This window comes from Atractosteus spatula, chromosome 3 (assembly GCF_055471065.1).
Source record: "Atractosteus spatula isolate fAtrSpa1 chromosome 3, fAtrSpa1.hap1, whole genome shotgun sequence".
Classification (NCBI taxonomy): Eukaryota; Metazoa; Chordata; class Actinopteri; order Semionotiformes; family Lepisosteidae; genus Atractosteus; species Atractosteus spatula.
This window is the reverse complement of record NC_142708.1, coordinates 72,909,137-72,927,871: the sequence shown is the minus strand read 5'-3', so window position 1 is coordinate 72,927,871 and position 18,735 is coordinate 72,909,137. Positions and strand designations below refer to the sequence as shown.

The following is an 18,735-nucleotide window of genomic DNA, read 5'->3' as shown; positions in this document are numbered from 1 at the left end:
GTCGTGCAATTAAAAATCAATCTATAATTATACTTCAACTCTAAAACAGGGTAGTAGTTGTTACAATATGTCTTTATTACAGACCCCAGACATCCTCGTGTATCACAAGCCCGGCTAGCTCAGTCGGTAGAGCATGAGACTCTTAATCTCAGGGTCGTGGGTTCGAGCCCCACGTTGGGCGATGTCATTTTTACTGGTCTTTTACCGTAAGTAAAACATACTTACTGTATCTTTTCATTTAAGTAATTCAACATTACTTTAACCATTTAAAACCATGTGACCTGTTATTTGCACAATCTTAACTTTTCAAGTTAAACTTGAAAAGTACCGATTCTTCTAATACACAGTGCGAAAACGCGCAATTTATGAAAACGATGATTTCAGAAATTGTCCAGTAGGTGGCAGTAGCTATACAGTATTTAACCAGACTGTAGTACAGATGCACATCTTCCACGAGTTTTTTTTCTAATCTTACTTCACCCGCATTGGAATATCATTATGCAATGCGTGTTTTAGATGGAAATACAGGACTAACAGTGCATTAAGAGAGTGCTGTTTTTAGACCGTAACTATCTAACATTTTAAAACTCCGCGCTGTAACAGATTTAAATGGCTGCTCATCGCAGGCCGTCACTGTGCTGACAAAATCAAACACACCGGAATCAAGTTACCATAGTGACGCCTAACATTCGTAAAAACTGTTACTCAATCGATTGTGTTATCTTTTCATGGTCGTATTCGGGCATGGCCTACAGGCGTCGCTCCACTCTGAAACACGTAAACGTTGTCATTCACTTGGCATAAACAACGAAGAATCGAAATGTACATCTGAAAACGCGCAACGAAACAACCGAACACACGGTGGATAAATCTTCAGTTTTGAATTTTAACCCTGAACAGAAACTGAGTTCGAAAAACCGCATTATAATTGTAATTTGAAAAAAAAAACTCGTGAAATTATATTTTTAACGGTTTTGGATAGGCACGTGGATAATGCATTTATATTCATTAAAATAAGCTTCGTAAATCTGCGAGAACATCAAGCACCCGGGCTGCTGCAGTCCAATCGATAGATACGGGCAATGAGGTTTTGTGTGATATTTAATCACTACAACCTAAAGGGGTAATACTTTATGACCAAACTAAAATTTACCATGGAAGAGGTAACTTGCGGGCAGCCTGTGGACCACGGTCAATTTTTTAGACGATCAGGCTTACAGCACTGTACCCTGAAATCGACATTCCCTCGAGAGGTGCTGGAGCCATGTTTCCTGTCCCAGCCCCCCCCCCCCACGCTGCGCGTCACGTGGCGCCGCTCCCCCTCCGCTTGATGAATGATTGCAGCCCCGGAGCTCGCGGCGTTTCCAATGTCGGCCCCGTCGCGCGCCAGGCTTCCTCCTCTCGATGACTCGACGGGAGAACGTGCCTCTTCTAGCGCGTTGTCTACGCGCGACAGAGAAACCGGTCTGTGCGTTCTTGAATTAGATGTGCAATTTTTGAAAATCAGCATGCAAATTCAAAGGGAGCCTACCGTCCCAATTTCTCAGACCGGCTATTAATTAATTCACGGTCTTGCACAATTTTACAAATTCCGAATTGAACACAAAATCGTGAACTTTGTGAAATTACTATGTTGTTGCAGAGCCCTGCTCTCGCCCCGGGCAAGTGACGTTAGATGGCCCTTCCTGCTCTCTGTAATCACTCATTTAATGCGATGTAAGAGGGAATGAGCTCAGGTTGTGCAGCAGATATTTCACCGCAGAAATATTCCAGCCTGTGTTTGTGTTGGTCGGCAAACTGTCTGGAAGCAGACAGCAATACTTCTATTGGATTAAAGGACATGCAGACATGTATTCACAAGCCTGCTTGTTTACAACGCAATGGGGCCAGAACACATCACTGCAATCACTGGCCTCTTTCTGAGTCACAGAACATGACACTGTGCATATCTGGAAATGTAATTTTGTGGTTTTACATGGTACTGTGTACATTTTGCTTTAATTGTGGTTTGTAATGCACTTATCAATGCTCTTTCTAACCCCCCTCAAAAAAAGCATTGCAGTTCCCCTTTAATAATAATAATGGTTAGATAATGCTCAAGGCACTTTACAGGTAATGGGAACTCCCTTCCACCAATACCAATGTGTAGCCCCACCTGGATGATGCTATGGCAACCCAAGAATGCTGGTACACCCAGCATACAGAGTAGAAGACCATGACTGGTAAAGCCCAGGGAGAAATTTGACCAGAACCCCAGTTAAAACCCCTACTCTTTGAGGAAAAGCCCTGCACTGTTTGATGACCATGGAGAGTCAGGACCTTGGTTTTGCATCACATCTGAAGGATAGTGCCTTTTTTACAGTATGGTGTCCCCATCACCATACTGGGGCATTAGAACCCACACAGAACACAGGGTGAGAACTCCTGCTGGTCCCATTAACCTCTTCCAGCAGCAACCTTTGCTTTCCCAGGAGATCTCTCGTCCAAGTACTAGCCAGACTCCTACCTACTTTTTGGGTTGCCAGTTGAGATTTACATGATGATACTGCTCCTGGCTGTCACCAAATACACAGTCTTTGAAATATTTAATTTCTCAAAAGCTTTGAACGTCACTTACCTGCAATCAAATCTTTGAATTTCTTTTTGGAAGTAATCAATGCATGCTTTGCACACCATTCTCAAAAGACCACCACTGACACCGAGGCACTAGGTTGATTTGTTTTATTTATAAAAAGTAATTACAAGAGAATTGGACACTTTTTAGTGTTTGCATAGATGGAGCAACTCAATATGTACCCGAATGCTTTTGTTGGTGTGGAATTTCTTGCTATTTCATGTCAGCATTCTTCCATCTGCTCAAGAATGCCTGCAGATACGTCTGCCTGCACATTTAATAAATAAACATTAAATTAAAACATCTTCTTAAGATGCTTAATAATTTTCTTGAATAGAGGAGCCAGTTCACTTTTAAAGTCAGACCTGGCTTTCTGTAAAACACCTTTAGGGAACAGCTGAGAGATGACACTGTTCCAGACACTAGGAAGAGCTTGGCAAATAAGTTATGAGTCCTTCAACCATGTTAACCTGTAGCTACTGCACTAGAGTATACAAAGGAGGCATATCATATAAAAACTCACATTCTTTGAAATAAAACATTCACATGTTTAAAAGGAAACAAGGCAAAATTTCAGGTGTATTACTGTAAATCAAAGTTTAAAAAATGAAAAATACTGCACTTATTATTGCCATCCAATGAGCCCAGAAATGCACTTTGAGTGCACCAAGACTCTTTCAATGTCCTCTTTAGAGCAAGGAGCATAAAATATACTTCAGGAAATTGTGCACCCCAGGCTCTATAAAAGGTCAGAAAGGACAGTTTCTAGCCATACAACAGACAAATGTAGTTCTCCAGCAACACTGGTTTCATACACTATTTAATAACACTGATTTCAGAGAACCAGACTGAAATGCTGCGCTTGGACATTGTACTTTAAACAGATCAGGCTTAAATACCCCAGCCTTCTTGCACAAACATAATACAGATTGAAAATCAGAAGTCCATTAGACAGCCTGATGAGAAGACACTGAATGACCGTGCAAGAAAACAAGGAACTAGACCAAGTTCTTTGTTCTTAAACATATATGGATAAAAAAAAACTAAATGTTCAAATGTACTTTGCTCAAACCATAATTTGTACTGTGATTCAACCTAACCAGACAATGCTTCAACATATATAAACCCCATAAAATGAGTGTAAAACTAGTGTCCGTTTATGAATGTGTCAACACTGAACAGTAACTGCCCCGGAACAAAGAAAAAAAGTACACTTTTCACTTGAAGGCAGAATGTGCAAATTGTGCCTTTGTCATTTTTACAGTCCACTTCTTCCATAAGAAACCTAATGAAATACTACAGATTTTAGGGGGAGTCTTTTGGTTACAGGTTAGTGAAAGCTGTTTTGCTGGCCAGGCCAAAGCCTAAGACAATGCACTAATCAGCTGACGGTACAAAAGGCTAAAAAACTAAGTAAATTCTTGGTGACCTTTAAATTTCTGTGGAAAACTTTCTAGTTCACAACCGAAGCCCACCTTCACCTAAAGTGAAGCACACCTGAAAATATTAATGTCAATAGCAGTCAGTGTTTGATTTTAAAACTTGAATTCAGAGGAAGACATTCGTGATCTTAAAGAATAAATATGTGCTACCAAGTGACCCAATTATAGTGTACGTACAGATCCATGCATTGTCTCAGCCTTAATGATCATTCATTTGGAAAGCCAGGCTTTTAGTCCCCTCATGTACAGGTCTTTCACATTGTTGATAAGAATTACTAAGCATTTCAGAGTGTTTACAACAGCTTTCACACAGGAACAAAAGACCCCAAAGAGAGGTATAGCAGATTTCAGAACTTTTGGTACACTTTTGCTATTACAAAAAGACAGTAATTCGGAAACTTGAAGATAACATGCACACTTTAAGCTATGTAGTGATAGTGGGCAAAAAAATAAGCAATGCAAAAACTGTAGGTAACCAAAACCCCTTCTACTTTTTTCCTCAAAGGTTTACAAAATATCTTAAACTATCTACAAATAAATATGGCTTTTTAACCATCAGGTTTTTCTTCATTAAATAGTAAAAAAAAGGTAAAAACATTGATCTATACCACACTGAGTATTGAAACGGAAGTTGGAGTTTCAGATTCTCATACATTACAAGACTGTGATAAGAGTTAGAGACTACCCCACGGTCCCTTTTATGAATAAGAGTTAAAAGTGGAATTTTCCACTACACAGTTTAAATTATTGCAAAGGAATATTTCACCTCTCTTACAAAGCATTGGCTTGCAATATTTAGTTAACAGCCTTATTTTACCACAAAACAGGCAAGGGTTTACTAGTAAAATTGAAGCAAAAATGTTTTAGAATAAATGAGATAATTTAGACTCTTTACCACAAACACTGGGACTCTCAAAGGAATACTTTTTAGAGTAGTTCAATTGTACTTGTACTAAACTGTGCAGGGGGAAATGGTTTCATGCAGAAGATGAGGTAGCATTAAGGTAAGTTGTAGATATAATGGAGACATAAAACATTAGAATATTTCTGACTTCCAGGATGAATGAAATATTTCAGAAACTCACTGAAACAGAAAGGCAGGCTAAATGGGTCTTGAAGGACTGGCACTCTGCCAGCCTAGCCTGATGGGAAACCCAGTTAACGGAGGTAGTTGTGATTTCTGCACCAGCCGATGAGAAAGCTGACAGTTCCTTTCGGAGAAGCTGACATCATTGTAAATCAGTTCCATGTTACAGTAAGGCGTTGCTTGTTGAGAGGTCTTCAGTTATTCAGAATGTTAAAAAAAACTAATAATAATAATAATAATAATAATAGCAATAAATATGTATAAAAAAGATCTTCACAGAAGACAAGATTTCAACATCAGTCAACAATCATGTCAAACACTTCCCTCACAAGAGGCATAACCTGGCCAGAGAATCAAACTTGAGCTCATTTACGCAGCTTGGCACAGACACTTCCTTGTCTTTAATGGTTGAGGACTGGAATCTAGGCTAGATTCAGAATACCGTTTCCTTAAATATGCAGACTTACAGTCTGCCAATAAAACTCTTCATGAGACAAAATAATCGTGATCCTCAGCCCTTCGCCGTGTCGGTGCTGAACTGCTGTAAAACCCGCACTCATCTTTAAACGCGCCACAAGCTTCCAAAACCCCCAAGCCTTCAAAAATGTCCTCTTTAGTCCCTTGTCAGGGAAAGGTTTGAAAGTACACTTTACCAACTCATTGCTTCTCAAGGTGAGTTGGGGTCAAGCCCTGCAAGCACCAGTTTGTAAACCCTTCGCCCAGTTTCCCCACAGGCCGAGACGGAGAAGACACCGAGGCTCAGGAGCCCACCAGGATTTCCATGATGTGCTCCAGCTCATTCAGGTCCCGCACGGCGGGGGATGGGGAGAAAGCAGAGGAAGGGGGGGAGCAGGAGGACAGGTACTTGAGGAGCTCGTCCCCGGGTGGCACCGGGAGAGTCCGCCCGCCCAGCGCGCCGGCCTCCCGCTCGTAGACGGAGGTGTCGATGTCCGGGAAGAGGTCGTCCAAGGCGACGTCGGTGAGGTAGCTGGACCTCATGATCTCGAAGCTGCCGAACACCGGCTCGGGGGCCCTGCAGGCTTCCGGGCCCTCGCCGGGCCTCTCCGCCCTACAGGGCGAGCCGTCCTGCTTGGACCCCCAGTCGCTCGGCAGGTTCTCGATGGAGCTCAGGGGGGCCCGTTGTTGTTGTTGCTGATGCTGCTGCTGCTGTTGCTGGGGGCCCGGAGAGGAGCTCCCATCCAGCACCAGGTCCAGATCCCTGAGAAGAGAGGAGATGGCGGAGGACAGGGAGAAGTCCTCCTCCGCGGACAGGAGCGCCCAGTCGTCGCCGTCCCCAAACCCCAGGCGGTGATTCTCCAGAGACATCCTCGGAGGGGGGGCTTCCTTGTGAAGGCCGGGCTCTGGTGGGATTGGGGCCGGGACCTGCTGGTCCGGGCCCGAGCTCCCGGCACCATCCTGCCGGATCTCCTCCTGGATCTGCCGCAGGGTGTTGGCGATGAGCACGGAGCGGCGCAGGCTGGGCTCTGCCAGCGCCTGCCCGCGGTGGAACTTGTCCAGCGAGATGTCGAGCACCGACTGGCGCTGGGCTGCGTACAGGCTGCTACCCTTCTCCGCGCGCGCCCCTGCGGGCAGCTCGCCGTCGGCCGGGAGCTTGCGCTTCTGCCCCTTCACCTCCATCCTCCGCCTGCGGGAGACACGAAACAGACCGTCAGAGAGCGCCCGCGTCCCAGCAGGACCCCCCTCCTTTCCTCCCAGGGACTACCCAAGTGACCAGCAATGACCCTCTTCGTCCCATGACCGGCAACCCAGAGTGCCACAGCTCCACGCAGTGACCCACCCCCCCCCCCAGGTCACCAGCATGACCCTTATGACCCCCTTCTCCTGGTGACTGGCGCCCCCCCAGTGATGACCCCTCGGGCACTGGCACAGCTCCACAGCTACCCCCCAGGTCACCAGTGTGCCTCAGTCATGACCCCCCACCCCCAGGGACCAGCATCTCTCAGTGGTGACCTCCCAGGAAATGGTACACCCCCCCCCGCCCAAGATCAGCACACCCCACACAGGGTGAGGGGCAGTAAGTCCAGGTGCACAGCTCCCACCGCACCCCAGTGCCGAACAGAGGTGGACCCAGAGGGAAAGACCAGGCGCTTTCGTTCCTAACTCACAAGTAGATTCAACACCATCCGCTTTCCTGAAGCAGCCGTCCCTGGAGCACGCTGCACCTCCGCCAGACCCTTCCTTAACCACGGCACACGGACCAGAGACAAGGGGGAAGGGCATTCAGCACCAAGAATAGGAGGCGCTTTTTACACACAGGGTTGTGGGAGTCTGGAACACACCACCCACGCCATGTTCTTCGTGGGCTTCTTTCAACTACATCATTGGCTTAATCGACCACAGGCTGGTGGGGCTGTGGGCCAAACAGCCTCCTCTCTTTTCTCACTGTTCTTCACGACATGGGGGGAAGCTGTGCCTGAGAAAGTTATACCCTAGAGGAAACACAAAGTAGAAAGAAACCCTGGTAGTAGCCCAAGTAGCCAACCCTGGTCCCAGAGACCTGCAATCCCCGCCTTTCCAGTCACCCTCAAACCCATCCGTTTGTAAAGCATGCACTTTAACAAACTGCAAAAATTAATGTTAAATAAAAGCACCCAGACAACAGAACCTGGTAGCCAGCCCATAACCACCAGCATTAAGCACAACATGAAAAAAAAAATCATAGTCACGCCCTAGCACGTATATTAAAAACTGGTTTTACCTGAATCTAATATGGGATCAGAACTCCCAACAGTTCATAAATGCGGGTCTGATGTCCAGCTGCAGAAGCTGGATCCCAACAGGGCTCAGCCGGCAAGCCCAGCTCTCTCTCGCTGCAGAGCCACACTACAGCGCGGCAGTTACCCGAAACCGCCTGAACCCATCCGGTGGCGCTGTCGAGCGCACTGCCGGGGGCACCAGCGCAGGGACGTGCAGAAGCGAGGATGCCTAAAGGATGCCACGGATGTTACATGGCTTCACAGTACAAACCGATTACTGCACACAGGGGCGGCCTGGCGTCGAAATATCCTGCCTAGACTTAGCCGAACCCCCCGCCCCCCCCAAAAATCAAAATGAAACCCGCAAGAACAAAAACGAGCGAACTACTGCTATTTTTTTCACCTCGTAGAAGTGGGGAAGGTGGGGGAGGGGTGGTGGTAGCCGATCGCCTAAATGTAATTTTCCGCCAGTAAAGATCTTAAAGAAAGATTTTAAAGGCGTTTTTTCATTAAAAGATCTTTAAAACGGTTTCACCGATAATGAGGCCTCGGCCCGGGGACGTACCGGAGAGACCCTGCAAGCACTGGTCAACTCCAGCAGCGCAAACAACTCAGGCGCCTGACCGTTTCTTTGGGTGAACTCAAGTAAAGCAGCGAAACTCAACCCCGAACAGCTTAAACGAGGCTGTTAAAGGAGAAGAAAAAGTTAAACCGACCGACAGTACTCACCGATATCGCCGTCTGCCCTCCCCTCCAAACTCACAACTCAGTCCGCACTTAAAAAAGGGTCCAGCATCTAAATAAAAATCACTGCTGCGCCTCGGAAAACGCGCCAGCTCCGAATACAGTGTCTGCTCTGAAGCAATACAGGCAGGTAAGCTGGTTACAGGACGAGGTAAATAACGAGCCCTCTACTTACTCCCTCCTAGAAAATTACTGCACAACTAGCCGCTCCTACTTCCCGCCTGCTAATTCAAGTCCGACGCGAACCGCAGTGCGCAGGCGCACGACTACACCCCGTCCTTGGCATTGTGGGATACGGAGTTTAAAGATGGCGGCCTCTTTCAAACGCGTTCCTATTTAGTTTAGAACGGGCTTTTCCGTCATTTTCAGACGGCGGATCCATGCTGATCAAAGGGCACTTCAAATGAAACTTTCGCCACTGTTAGAAGTGCGCTTTTGCTGTATTCTGCGGGATGTAAATGCAGAATTGATCCGATTCAGCCTCAAAGCAGGGGTTTCCCAGTCTATAGACTGAAAACATTTTGCACCAGGGGTTGTTTTCAGTCATTTGAAAAGTGAAATCTTGCACCTTATAAGAGTTAAAACCGGGAAGAGCGCTTTTCTGTTACAGAAAAGTTCTTCTCTGACTGCGTTAAATTAAACCTTTGTCTAAAGTTTTATCAAAATGTTGTTTCCATGTTACTCATGTCGAAATGCACGGCCGAACACTTCTTAAAAAACTCCAAGTCCCAGAGCGCATTGCGACGCAAAGGGAATGTGTCGGCGATCCATGTTAACCATGCGTTTTTTTAATATAAGGTCAAATTAAAATATAGTCTGAAAAAAATGGGAATTATTTTCGCATAAACGCGCTTATTGTCCTTTTACGTTTTCACTGGGTCTCTTCCTTGCATGGCATCATACCAATATCCTTAAAAATATTTTTTTACAATCGAGTCCTGAACTTATAAATAAAAACACGACTCGCATCACTCGTATTAATACACGAAGGCACTACATTAAAGATAAATTATAGTGTTGGAGAATTTTAGAATACGACTGCATCGTGACATTTATACAGAGAGACACAAAATCAATTTAAGTCCCACTAACCAGTGCACAAAGTAATATTTCTCGGAAAAGACTGTTAAAAGTCAACCGTTGCACGTAGAGACCGATCACATAATATACTAACGTTAAAAAAAAGAGAATGAAACTAAAACATAACCATCCGCTTTTACGAATTGTTGCCGTACGTGTAAATTTAGTTGAGCATTTTACAGGAAACATTTTGTGTGATGTTAAATGTTTAAAAACACGAATCCCGCACCCGTTCCCACCTCCAAGTCCTTTAGCTCAGCGATTTGTTTTTTTTAATCGTTACTTTTTGATAGTTAAGACGCCGCAAACGGCGCCTAATGCAGCGACTGCGATAGCGTCTTCGTCTTTTAGCCCATCAACGTCCAGTAAAAAAAAAAATCCGATAACGCAAAGATGGGACTGAAATTTACCTGCTTCGCGTTCGTTTTCCCAGGCTTTCGTTTTCTCCTCAAATCCCCGACATCCACAGGTTTTCTTCCCCCTCACCTGGAGAGTTAGGGAATACTACTACCACTTTCCTCGCCTCGAAATCTCGAATCTTCCCCCTCTGCCCATTGCTCCAGTTAATGTCTGCAGATCCGGGACAGTTTTTCCTAGTTTCTCCGACAGGGCTAGCACCCACAAGAAGCAGGGCGCTCTCTACTGGCTTGGACCGGCTGTAAAGCCGCCTCGGTCTGGTCCGGATTGGACGAGACGGATGTCGGTTTAAATTAAATCGCCCCCACCTCAGCTTGTTCCCTTCGGTTTCGCAGTCCCGGCTCCGGAGACAAATGGCAAAGGTTGTAGAGCCCCGGGTAAATGATCCAGCCCGATACCGGAGGCTTGGAGCTCGCTGGGTGGTATTCAAAATCGAGCCAGCCGGAGAGGACAAAGTGGTGTGCGAGACTGGTGGGGAGAAAGGGCTTCCACAAGCGCCCGGCCGTTTGAAGGCGACGGCGGACAGTCCCGCACGGATCCCTTTTCTTATTAAAACAAAAGTTGCCGGTTTTGTCTTACTTGAGTCAGATTTTTTGTAATACTCAACGGTCTATCTAATGCGCTTAAAAGAGCGTGGGATGGATTTACTGCCATCACACACCCAAAACAAAACGCGCCGGCACGACCGCAGACCGACGCTGTCAGCCGCTGTTACACTTCCCGGGCAAGATCTCTCCCCTGCGCTGTTGTCGTCCCTTGACTCCGCATTCACACGTGAGGGCTTATCGATGTAGAACCCGAGGCCCCCTGGTGCGGCTGTGGACTGTCCGACTGGACTTTGTCCACCACTAACAATGGCGAGTTACATATGTGCGAACGGGTCGGTGGCGACACGGTTCGTCTTTATGAAACCCCTTGATGAAAGGACGAACCGACCCAAAACGAGGTATATTCGGTGGGAGGGGGTGGAAAAAAAACACCACACCCGCCTGAACTTGAGATGTTTTATTAGAAGAAATCTTCAGAGGAGTTCGAAGCCATCCAGTCTGAAGCAGTAAAGGCAAGGCACTCATTGGCAACAACAGGTATCTGAGCATTGCATGATCGGTAACTCCTCTGCAACCTGGCGCACACAGGCACCGGAGGTGCAGCTTTTAAACGTTCGCTGAAAAGGTGAGACGGGCCCTCAAACCACAGTAAAAAGGAGTTTGTTTTTTTTTGGGGGGGGGGGGAGAGAGAGAGCAAAAGCCATTGCACCAGCCAAGCCTAAAACACTGCCCCCCAGTGGACATGAAGGGTTCTTTCATGCCAGGGGGTGGGCGCTGCTCTTTCCAGCGAGGGCAGCTGGAGCAAATCCGCGTTTCACCCACCTAACATGCCATCAGCCTGCGCCCAAGCAGCACCCCCCCCACCACCACCACTGTGCCACTCCTGCCCACTGCTGTCACCAGGCTGCAGAGGGCATCGACACACTGTGAGCATTTTGCCAGTCTTCTAAAGCAGCAGTTTCTAAAGCTTGCAGCAGGTTGCGGGGGCTTAGTGACCACAGCTCAGCACATGTTGATGTTGTTGAGTTTAACCCCTCCCCCGTCCCACCCTCGCCCCACCCTGCGCCGGTTAGCTGTACTCTCCGCAGAGCCCCACGGTCTTCCTGTCCCACTCCGTCGTGGACAGGCAGTGGACGAAGAAGTGGCCCAGGTCGTATTTGGAGATGACTTTCCCCTTCAGCATGTTCTCCGTCACGGTGTACCTTTCGGTCAAGGGGTGGTTATCTGCAGAAACAAAGGCAGGACACTTCCTGGCTCTGACCTTTACAGTGGGCTTTCTGCTTCGACCGGTATTAAACAGAAAGCCCAGGCTGTGCACAGAAGCCTTTCTTCCCACCAGCTCCTCTTTTTAAAACAAACCTCCCTGCCTGATTTCAAAGCATGAAATGTCCTGCTCAATTCTGAAATAGCACCTCGCACCTCAATCTGTAGATCTTGGATTGGTGTACGGATTGAATATGTATGGTGGATGTGCACTGTTTGGGTTTTTTTTTTAAATCTAGGCTAGGCAAATTCCACTCAACGTTGTTGACATGGCACAAAGTTAATTTGGACATGAATAAGCACCTCTTGCTGTCCAATATCTTCCTCCTCCTGCTCGCTGCACAAACTCCCCTGACACCCAAGTGATCCAGAAGCTGGGCTAGTTACCAATTAAGGGAGCTAAAATAATAAACTGCTGGTATAGACACTGTGGGGAAAGTCATTTTTACGCCAAGTTCTTAAGTTTTCTGCATAAGGAATGTCTGGCTGTTTTCTTCCACAAACATGATGGATCCATTTTCTGCAGGACAAAAATTGACTTTTAGCTGTGGGGCTGCATATAGAGGAATGTCTCACAGTGACTCAGCTAGGCTGGATTGATACATGTAAAGGGACCATACTGACTGTGCAGGTTTAGTTCACTATGAGAGACACATTTCTGAGGATTTTGCCATCTCAAACTCACGCTGATCCAAGTAACAAGCCAACTGAGATCCATGAGGAGCAGTGAGATTTTCCATTTTGCAGTGGAAAACATTAGCATAGCAGAGGCCTTGAGGAAACCGAATAGCACAACATGCATCAAGGGTCTCGTTGCCTTCCAAGAACACCCCCCAGCTCTGAAGAAGACTCTTGGCAAAGGAGGGAACCAGCCAAGAAGCAGGCCGAGAGAAAATCACCCGCAATGTGTGGAGGCATTACTGCCACGTAGTCCAGCCCCGACTCCTTCAGCAGCCTGTGCATGCGGTCATGGTCCTCAGTGATGGGCACCAAAGGAGGGGGCACCCTGCCACGATCCCCAAGAAGGAAGGCTGTTGTAGGAAGAGGGCACATTAGGTTCACCAACAACCCCCTCCACTTTCCCCTTTTGATTTTTGGAGAGACCAAGCGAATTGCTGAAGGCAACACCGGAAGAGGAACTGCAAAGCTCTTTTTTACATTTAGGAGTTAGAAAGAACCAGCAGATGAGCCAAAATTTCCAGGTACATGCAGTTCCCTTGTTCTGTGATGGAGAACAAGGCACCAACTTCCAGTGAGGTGAAGCAGCCCCATTACATTGTAACCAAGCAGGCTTGTGAACACATCTTTTAACCCAATAGAAATACTGCTCTCGATTTTGAGACCGTTTAACATGCAAATACTGCTTACTTGTTAAATCTGCACATAGATCAGGCTGGAACATTTCTGCAGTGAAATGTCTGCTGCACAACCTGTGCATATTCACTCATACATCACATTAGTCATTATGGAGACTAGTGAGTAGGAAGGGCTGCTTCATGTTGCAATTCACACGAACTCTCGGTCTTGCCCGTGACGAGACTTACAGTACCTTTCACCAAGTTCACAATTTTGTGTGCACTTCAAAATTGGTAACATTTTTCTCAAACAACTTAAATTCATTGATGTTTTATTAAGTAAGGTTGGAAGAACTGGCCTGAGAAATTGGGAATGCATTTCCCTTTAACGGAACAAAATCACGATACGAGTTAGGATCAGAAGTCGTTTTTGTCAGTGTAAGCAGGGAGACCGGGATTAAAATGGATTTCACCATGTCCATCAACTGAAACTGGAGGCCCTGGTCTTCGGAAGTCACAAGAAATATACTGTAGTTGTGTACATCATTCTGGGTCACTGCCTTAGAGGGCTCTATAGCTTGCATACAAAACCTGAGGCTCAGCCTCTGTGAGCCCTCAGCTTTGTAGATCCCAGCCACATTGCCAGGAGCTCGCCAGAAACAGTGCTAATTGTTCCCCCAGTTGGAATTCTGCACCCTGGGAAGAAACATCAGCTTTCATTTGAGCATCTGCGAAAGGCACACCGCACGATGCTCAAGACCAAGCCAGCAGATGCTGTTGTGTTTGTGCATGCTCTGTTTTATGGTTGGGGCTGTGCATCACCTTAGTCATGGTTGAAAGTTAATAAGTTTAACTTTGACATCAATGTTTCCATTTTTGAAAGATGGAAATGTCTTGATTTTCCCAAGTATAATTTTTCCTTGGTATTGAAGAAGCAGGTTTTGTGCGGGAGTCACATTCTTGCAGTCCATTTACCACAGCTGAGCTATGTACCACTGTGACTCTGGTATGGATTTTGCCTATATGTACTGTATAGGGTTCTCAACATCAAAAGCAAATACTTTCATTGGCTCAAATCTGATTATGTCCGCTAAAGACTAATGTTCTCCAAGAAGGATGGCTATGGTACTTTAAACACGCTTTTTGCAGCACACCAAGGCAAAGATGTCCAGTCCTACCTGACATGCATGCAACAACCTTTTGAATTCCACGGGCTTTCATAACTTCCAGAATGTTCCTGGTTCCTTCTGACATCACGGTGGTGGGGCCTGTTAAAATTCCAGAGGCAGTTCAAGGCGCGTACACCCACAAGCCCACACAAAGGATGCACGGATTCACTTTTGTCCGCCAACCCTGGATTTCTAGTACTTGCCCTCCCTCTTGTGGTCACCATTGGGAATTGCAGTCACTATTTCACGGAGCTGTGATCAGTTACTCATTCAGGTACAGTGAAGTTCTTACTGTTTAAAATAAATGTTAAGTGAAGTGTATTTCTGGGGAAAGGGTTTAAGGTTAGATCATTTTAAATCCAACTTCAAATAATCTTACAAGCAAAATGTCATTTTAAACCTTCGACCTTTAGCTATATTCATTCATTTTAAATGGCTCCAAAGGCACAGAAGACATCAGATAACCCAAGGGGTTTCACCAGTGGTCTCCAAGCGCTCAGACTCACTCAGGTCGTTTCCAGTGCCCAGGATGATGATGGCGGCGTCCTGGCCCTCCAGGGTCTTCTTCACGTCCTCCTTGTTCAGGACGTCGCCCACCACCACCCTAGAGGCCTTGTGGTCCGGGGGCAGGCGGGAGGGGTCTCGCACCAGCACCGTCACATTGTAACCTGCGGACATGGGGGAGGCGGCGCGCGGTTTGACCGTGGTCAGCACCTTCGGAAATAAACACCTGCTGCTGGACACCGACTTGCTCTTCATCAGCACAGTCGAAACTCAGAAGCAATTTCATGCAGTTTGTGGCTGCTCAAAACCGCCATTGGGGACGGTTTGAAAATGAGGCGCATATTCCGAATTTCTGCACCAAGAGAGCCCGTTTGAAGAGACACAAGCACAAGGCAGGTGGGGGTTATGACTCCTGTAGTTTCAGAGCACTGCGGATCAGCGCCGGAGCACGGAGCGGTTAAGGACTCGCATTGCCATGAAGCGGGGTAGTTCCAGAGCTCTGCTCCAGAGAAAATCGAGCTGCTCGAGTGCACGCGCACAGAATCAGCCAGCTGGTCACCCTGTTCGTGCTCTCCCGTCACGAGTTGAGTGTTACCCCTAAGGCACAAGGGAGGGAGCCGTAACATTTTACAGGCTAATAAACTAAGCTCCAGACCCGCCCATCACTTTGTTTATACAAGATCTAGACTGTTTCATGTTTTAGGGGGCAGTGTGCATCCTCTTTCCCCAATAAAGTACACTTTTACCGACAGTATAAGCCGAAAAGGTTCATTTAATTCCCCCAAACATCTTGAATAGTCGAGGTTGCTCACCTGTTTTACTTTTAGAAGTCCAGCGAGCATGCCCTTTTTTTTTTTTGCCTGAAGGCACCCCAACAGCTTTCGCCCCTGTTTTAAATAACTAGGTAATTCGTTACTGGACAATTCGTCATTGACGCGGACTTTTCCACGAGAAGGTGTTTGTACAGATTAGCGACCGTGCAGCGTTCGTGAGGCCCAGACGGCCGGACGAGAGGTAAATATACGCGCGGCTCATGCAAGCAAAGCTGCTGTTCGCACTTGTTTCAGTTATGTGGGTAAAACGGTCACATGTCACCCTTCCCCGTAGCAATGGAGAAGCGCTCTCCCAAGAGGCGCAAGGTCAGCAGCGTTACCATACTGTAGCTCCCAAGTGCGCACAGAGAACGGAGCTCAAAGTGAATCGAACCCAGCCCATCTGTTCCTGAAGGATAAGGGAACTATCTGGACACCTCGTGACTTATCTCCCTTGCAGCAGGGCGATTTGCAACCGTGACTCAGCTGAAAATCAGCACCTGGTCTGCCAGCATTACATGACTGTTTTTAAAGGATCTTCGCTCCGTCGTAAAGCAAGCAACACAAGTGCATGAAAAAAAGCCTACTACACTAATACCAAGTATTTAAAAAAAGTTCTTCCTTTATTAGTCAAGGCAATTACTGTATCGCGGGCTGTATGCGTAATAGATAACTGATTAATGAAGTTCACTAATATATTTAACGCATCTAAAAATTCGTCTAATATGAGACAGCGGAATAAGCGCTTGCTTGTTAAATAGAACAAATAGACGTCGTAGCCTTTTCAACGACTGAATGAATATAATTTTAATGTCAGTAGTATTAACCTTAATAGCATGGAACCTTCCATCTTTCAACTCCATTATTTTACTAAAAAAGCCCCCTTTCGCATCGTTAATGGATTGTTTAGAAATTCCGCCGAGTCAGCTGACGTGATGGTTAGATCAGTCAGTTGGACAAGACAGCTTTCAAAAACAAGCAACACGCTTTAGTCTCGAAATGTTTTACCTTACCGAGTCTTAACGATACCCCCCCCCCCAAAAAAAAATAGGCAAATAGTGCCCTTGAATAAGTACACCAAACTTCGCAGCTGCCTAATTCGTCAAGCAGTTGCGCTACAGCTGCAACTTGTCGATGCACAGTCCGTGTCCGCGCTGCAGAGGTAAGATTAAATCAGCTCGCGATCCACGGCCGTGGCCTCGAGCTTCACGTGGCTTAGATCCCTACCTGCGCCGACAGCCTGGGGCAGGGTCGCGCGGCCGGTCATTCCCGTGGCGCCGAATAACGCGACGTTCTTTATCGTCCCAGCCATGACGCCTGGAGAACAGTAGCAGTGAGCTACAGCCACACGCTCGGTGTAACAAAGCTCGGCTTGGAAAGCGAAACCTGGTCTGTTAGAGGCGATAAGGAGGGTACGCCCCCCACGCCGAGCGCTCACTTCCGCGACGAACTCCTCCCAGGACTAAAATCTACATTCCGGGCCATTGCATACTGAAGGCCAGGCTAAGCCATTAAAGACTACACCAAGTGCAAAGATCTCGCAATCGTCACGAAACTGTCGATTCGGCACTTTTTTTTAAAGCTCTTTCGCCATTTAACTTTGAAGGGAACGCGCTTTAAAGACGTCGGGCTTTAAAATTAAAGTGGATCGCGTTCCTTTTTCGAGTTTCCGAGAGGGCCACTCGTGATAGAGTTGATGGCTCTTGGAGCAAACCGTTCCGCTAAATATTACCCCCGCTCAGTGGGAGTGAGCAGCCAGCCTACCAGTCCTCTGACATACCAAGCGTCAAGCGTTATTAAGCCAGAAGCCCAGAAACAGAGCTGAGAGGTGACCAGTCACCGACCAACGTTTTCCGCATGAAACACGGACATTACGCCCTCGGAAACCATTGGCTGTTTTTATTAAATATATTTCTGCTAGCTAGTATATACAGTTAAAATAATAATAATTGCTTTTCTGGACACTCCACTCAAAGCACTTGCTCAAAGTGTGGACACTCCACTCAAAGCGCAGCCCCACCTGGATGATAGTGCACCAGAACACTCTATTAGTGGGAGTAGTGAAGCCAATTCATAGATGGGGATTATTAGGAGGCCATGATTGGTAAGGGCCAATGGGAAATTTGGCAAGGATGCCAGGGTTACACCCCTACTCTTTTTGAGAGACGCCCTGGGATTTCTAATGACCACAGAGAGTCAGGACCTCGGTTTTACATCTTATCCAAAGGACACCTCCTATTTACAGTATCATGTCCCCGTCACTATACTGGGGCATTAGGACCCACATGGGCCACAGGGTGAGTGCCCCCTGCTGGTCCCACTAACACCTCTTCCAGCAGCAGCCTTAGTTTTTCCCAGGAGGTCTCCCATCCAGGTACTGACCAGGCTCACACCTGCTGAGCTTCAGTGGGTTGCCAGTTGTAAGTTGCAGGGTGATATGGCTGCTGGCTTTGAAAGAATCCGCAGTTTTCTTGAGGTTCTCTCAATGAAAGGTAACTCAATCTAGAGAATCCTCCCCAAGATTTGTGTTTGGTAATTTACTAGTAACAAACCGTGTACTTACATTACAAACAGCCAACTTACGAACCCTCCTGATAAATTGAGAGCTTTTTTTTACAATGTCTACCCCCGAAAGAGTGAGCAATTACCAGCCACAGTCCTATTTCAAGGAGAAGGTGCCTCTTTTGTGAGTCATCTGGATTGGTACCATTGGCCCTATCTGTTATGTACTCAGCCAATAGGAGACACACAGGCACATGCTTTTCTGATGGCTTTAGTGAGACATGTGCTGTCACCACTGGTGAGTCCTTAAACAATCCTTGTTCTGGTTAAGCATGATCGATCCTTGCAATTTATTTGACTGCGATGGTGGGGGGGTAAGAGCTCAGGAACATAAAATGTGAGAGAGATCTATTCTTGTAATTATATTACATTTAGAAGGGGGGAAAAGTACATTGATGAGTCAGTGAGGGGTTGAGATTCTGTCTTTAATAATAATAAGTGATTCATGTAGTTCCAGTCATTTGGTAATGGTACTGGCTAC

The 18,735-nt window shown here is 46.6% G+C and overlaps 2 protein-coding genes and 1 non-coding gene across 6 annotated transcripts; 1 reads left to right on the top strand and 2 right to left on the bottom strand.

The window, feature by feature from the left end:
* The first annotated feature begins 108 nt into the window (after positions 1-108).
* On the top strand, positions 109-181 carry trnak-cuu (transfer RNA lysine (anticodon CUU)). Its single transcript has one exon. It is a non-coding gene; the product is annotated as a tRNA-Lys (tRNA).
* Positions 182-2,707: 2,526 nt separating this feature from the next.
* sertad3 (SERTA domain containing 3) lies at positions 2,708-10,310 on the bottom strand. Of its 2 annotated transcripts, none has more exons than XM_088912399.1 (2): positions 10,095-10,310; positions 2,708-6,788 (listed from the first exon to the last, which is right to left on the bottom strand). In XM_088912399.1, the coding sequence occupies exon 2, from the start codon at positions 6,779-6,781 to the stop codon at positions 5,903-5,905; it is 879 nt and encodes a 292-aa protein (XP_088768525.1). In that variant the 5' UTR covers positions 6,782-6,788; positions 10,095-10,310; the 3' UTR covers positions 2,708-5,902. The 2 variants fall into 2 exon arrangements, with proteins under 2 accessions (XP_088768525.1, XP_088768526.1); XM_088912400.1 differs by lacking the exon at positions 10,095-10,310 and adding an exon at positions 7,270-7,709.
* Positions 10,311-11,086: 776 nt separating this feature from the next.
* On the bottom strand, positions 11,087-17,097 carry blvrb (biliverdin reductase B). Of its 3 annotated transcripts, none has more exons than XM_088910355.1 (5): positions 16,920-17,094; positions 14,883-15,044; positions 14,386-14,475; positions 12,812-12,943; positions 11,087-11,873 (listed from the first exon to the last, which is right to left on the bottom strand). In XM_088910355.1, exons 1-5 carry the CDS (start codon positions 17,002-17,004, stop codon positions 11,719-11,721), a joined length of 624 nt encoding a protein of 207 aa, XP_088766481.1. In that variant the 5' UTR covers positions 17,005-17,094; the 3' UTR covers positions 11,087-11,718. The 3 variants fall into 3 exon arrangements, with proteins under 3 accessions (XP_088766481.1, XP_088766479.1, XP_088766480.1); XM_088910353.1 differs by lacking the exon at positions 16,920-17,094 and adding an exon at positions 15,693-16,030 and having other exon boundaries at positions 14,883-15,090; XM_088910354.1 differs by lacking the exon at positions 12,812-12,943 and having other exon boundaries at positions 16,920-17,097.
* Positions 17,098-18,735: the final 1,638 nt, after the last annotated feature.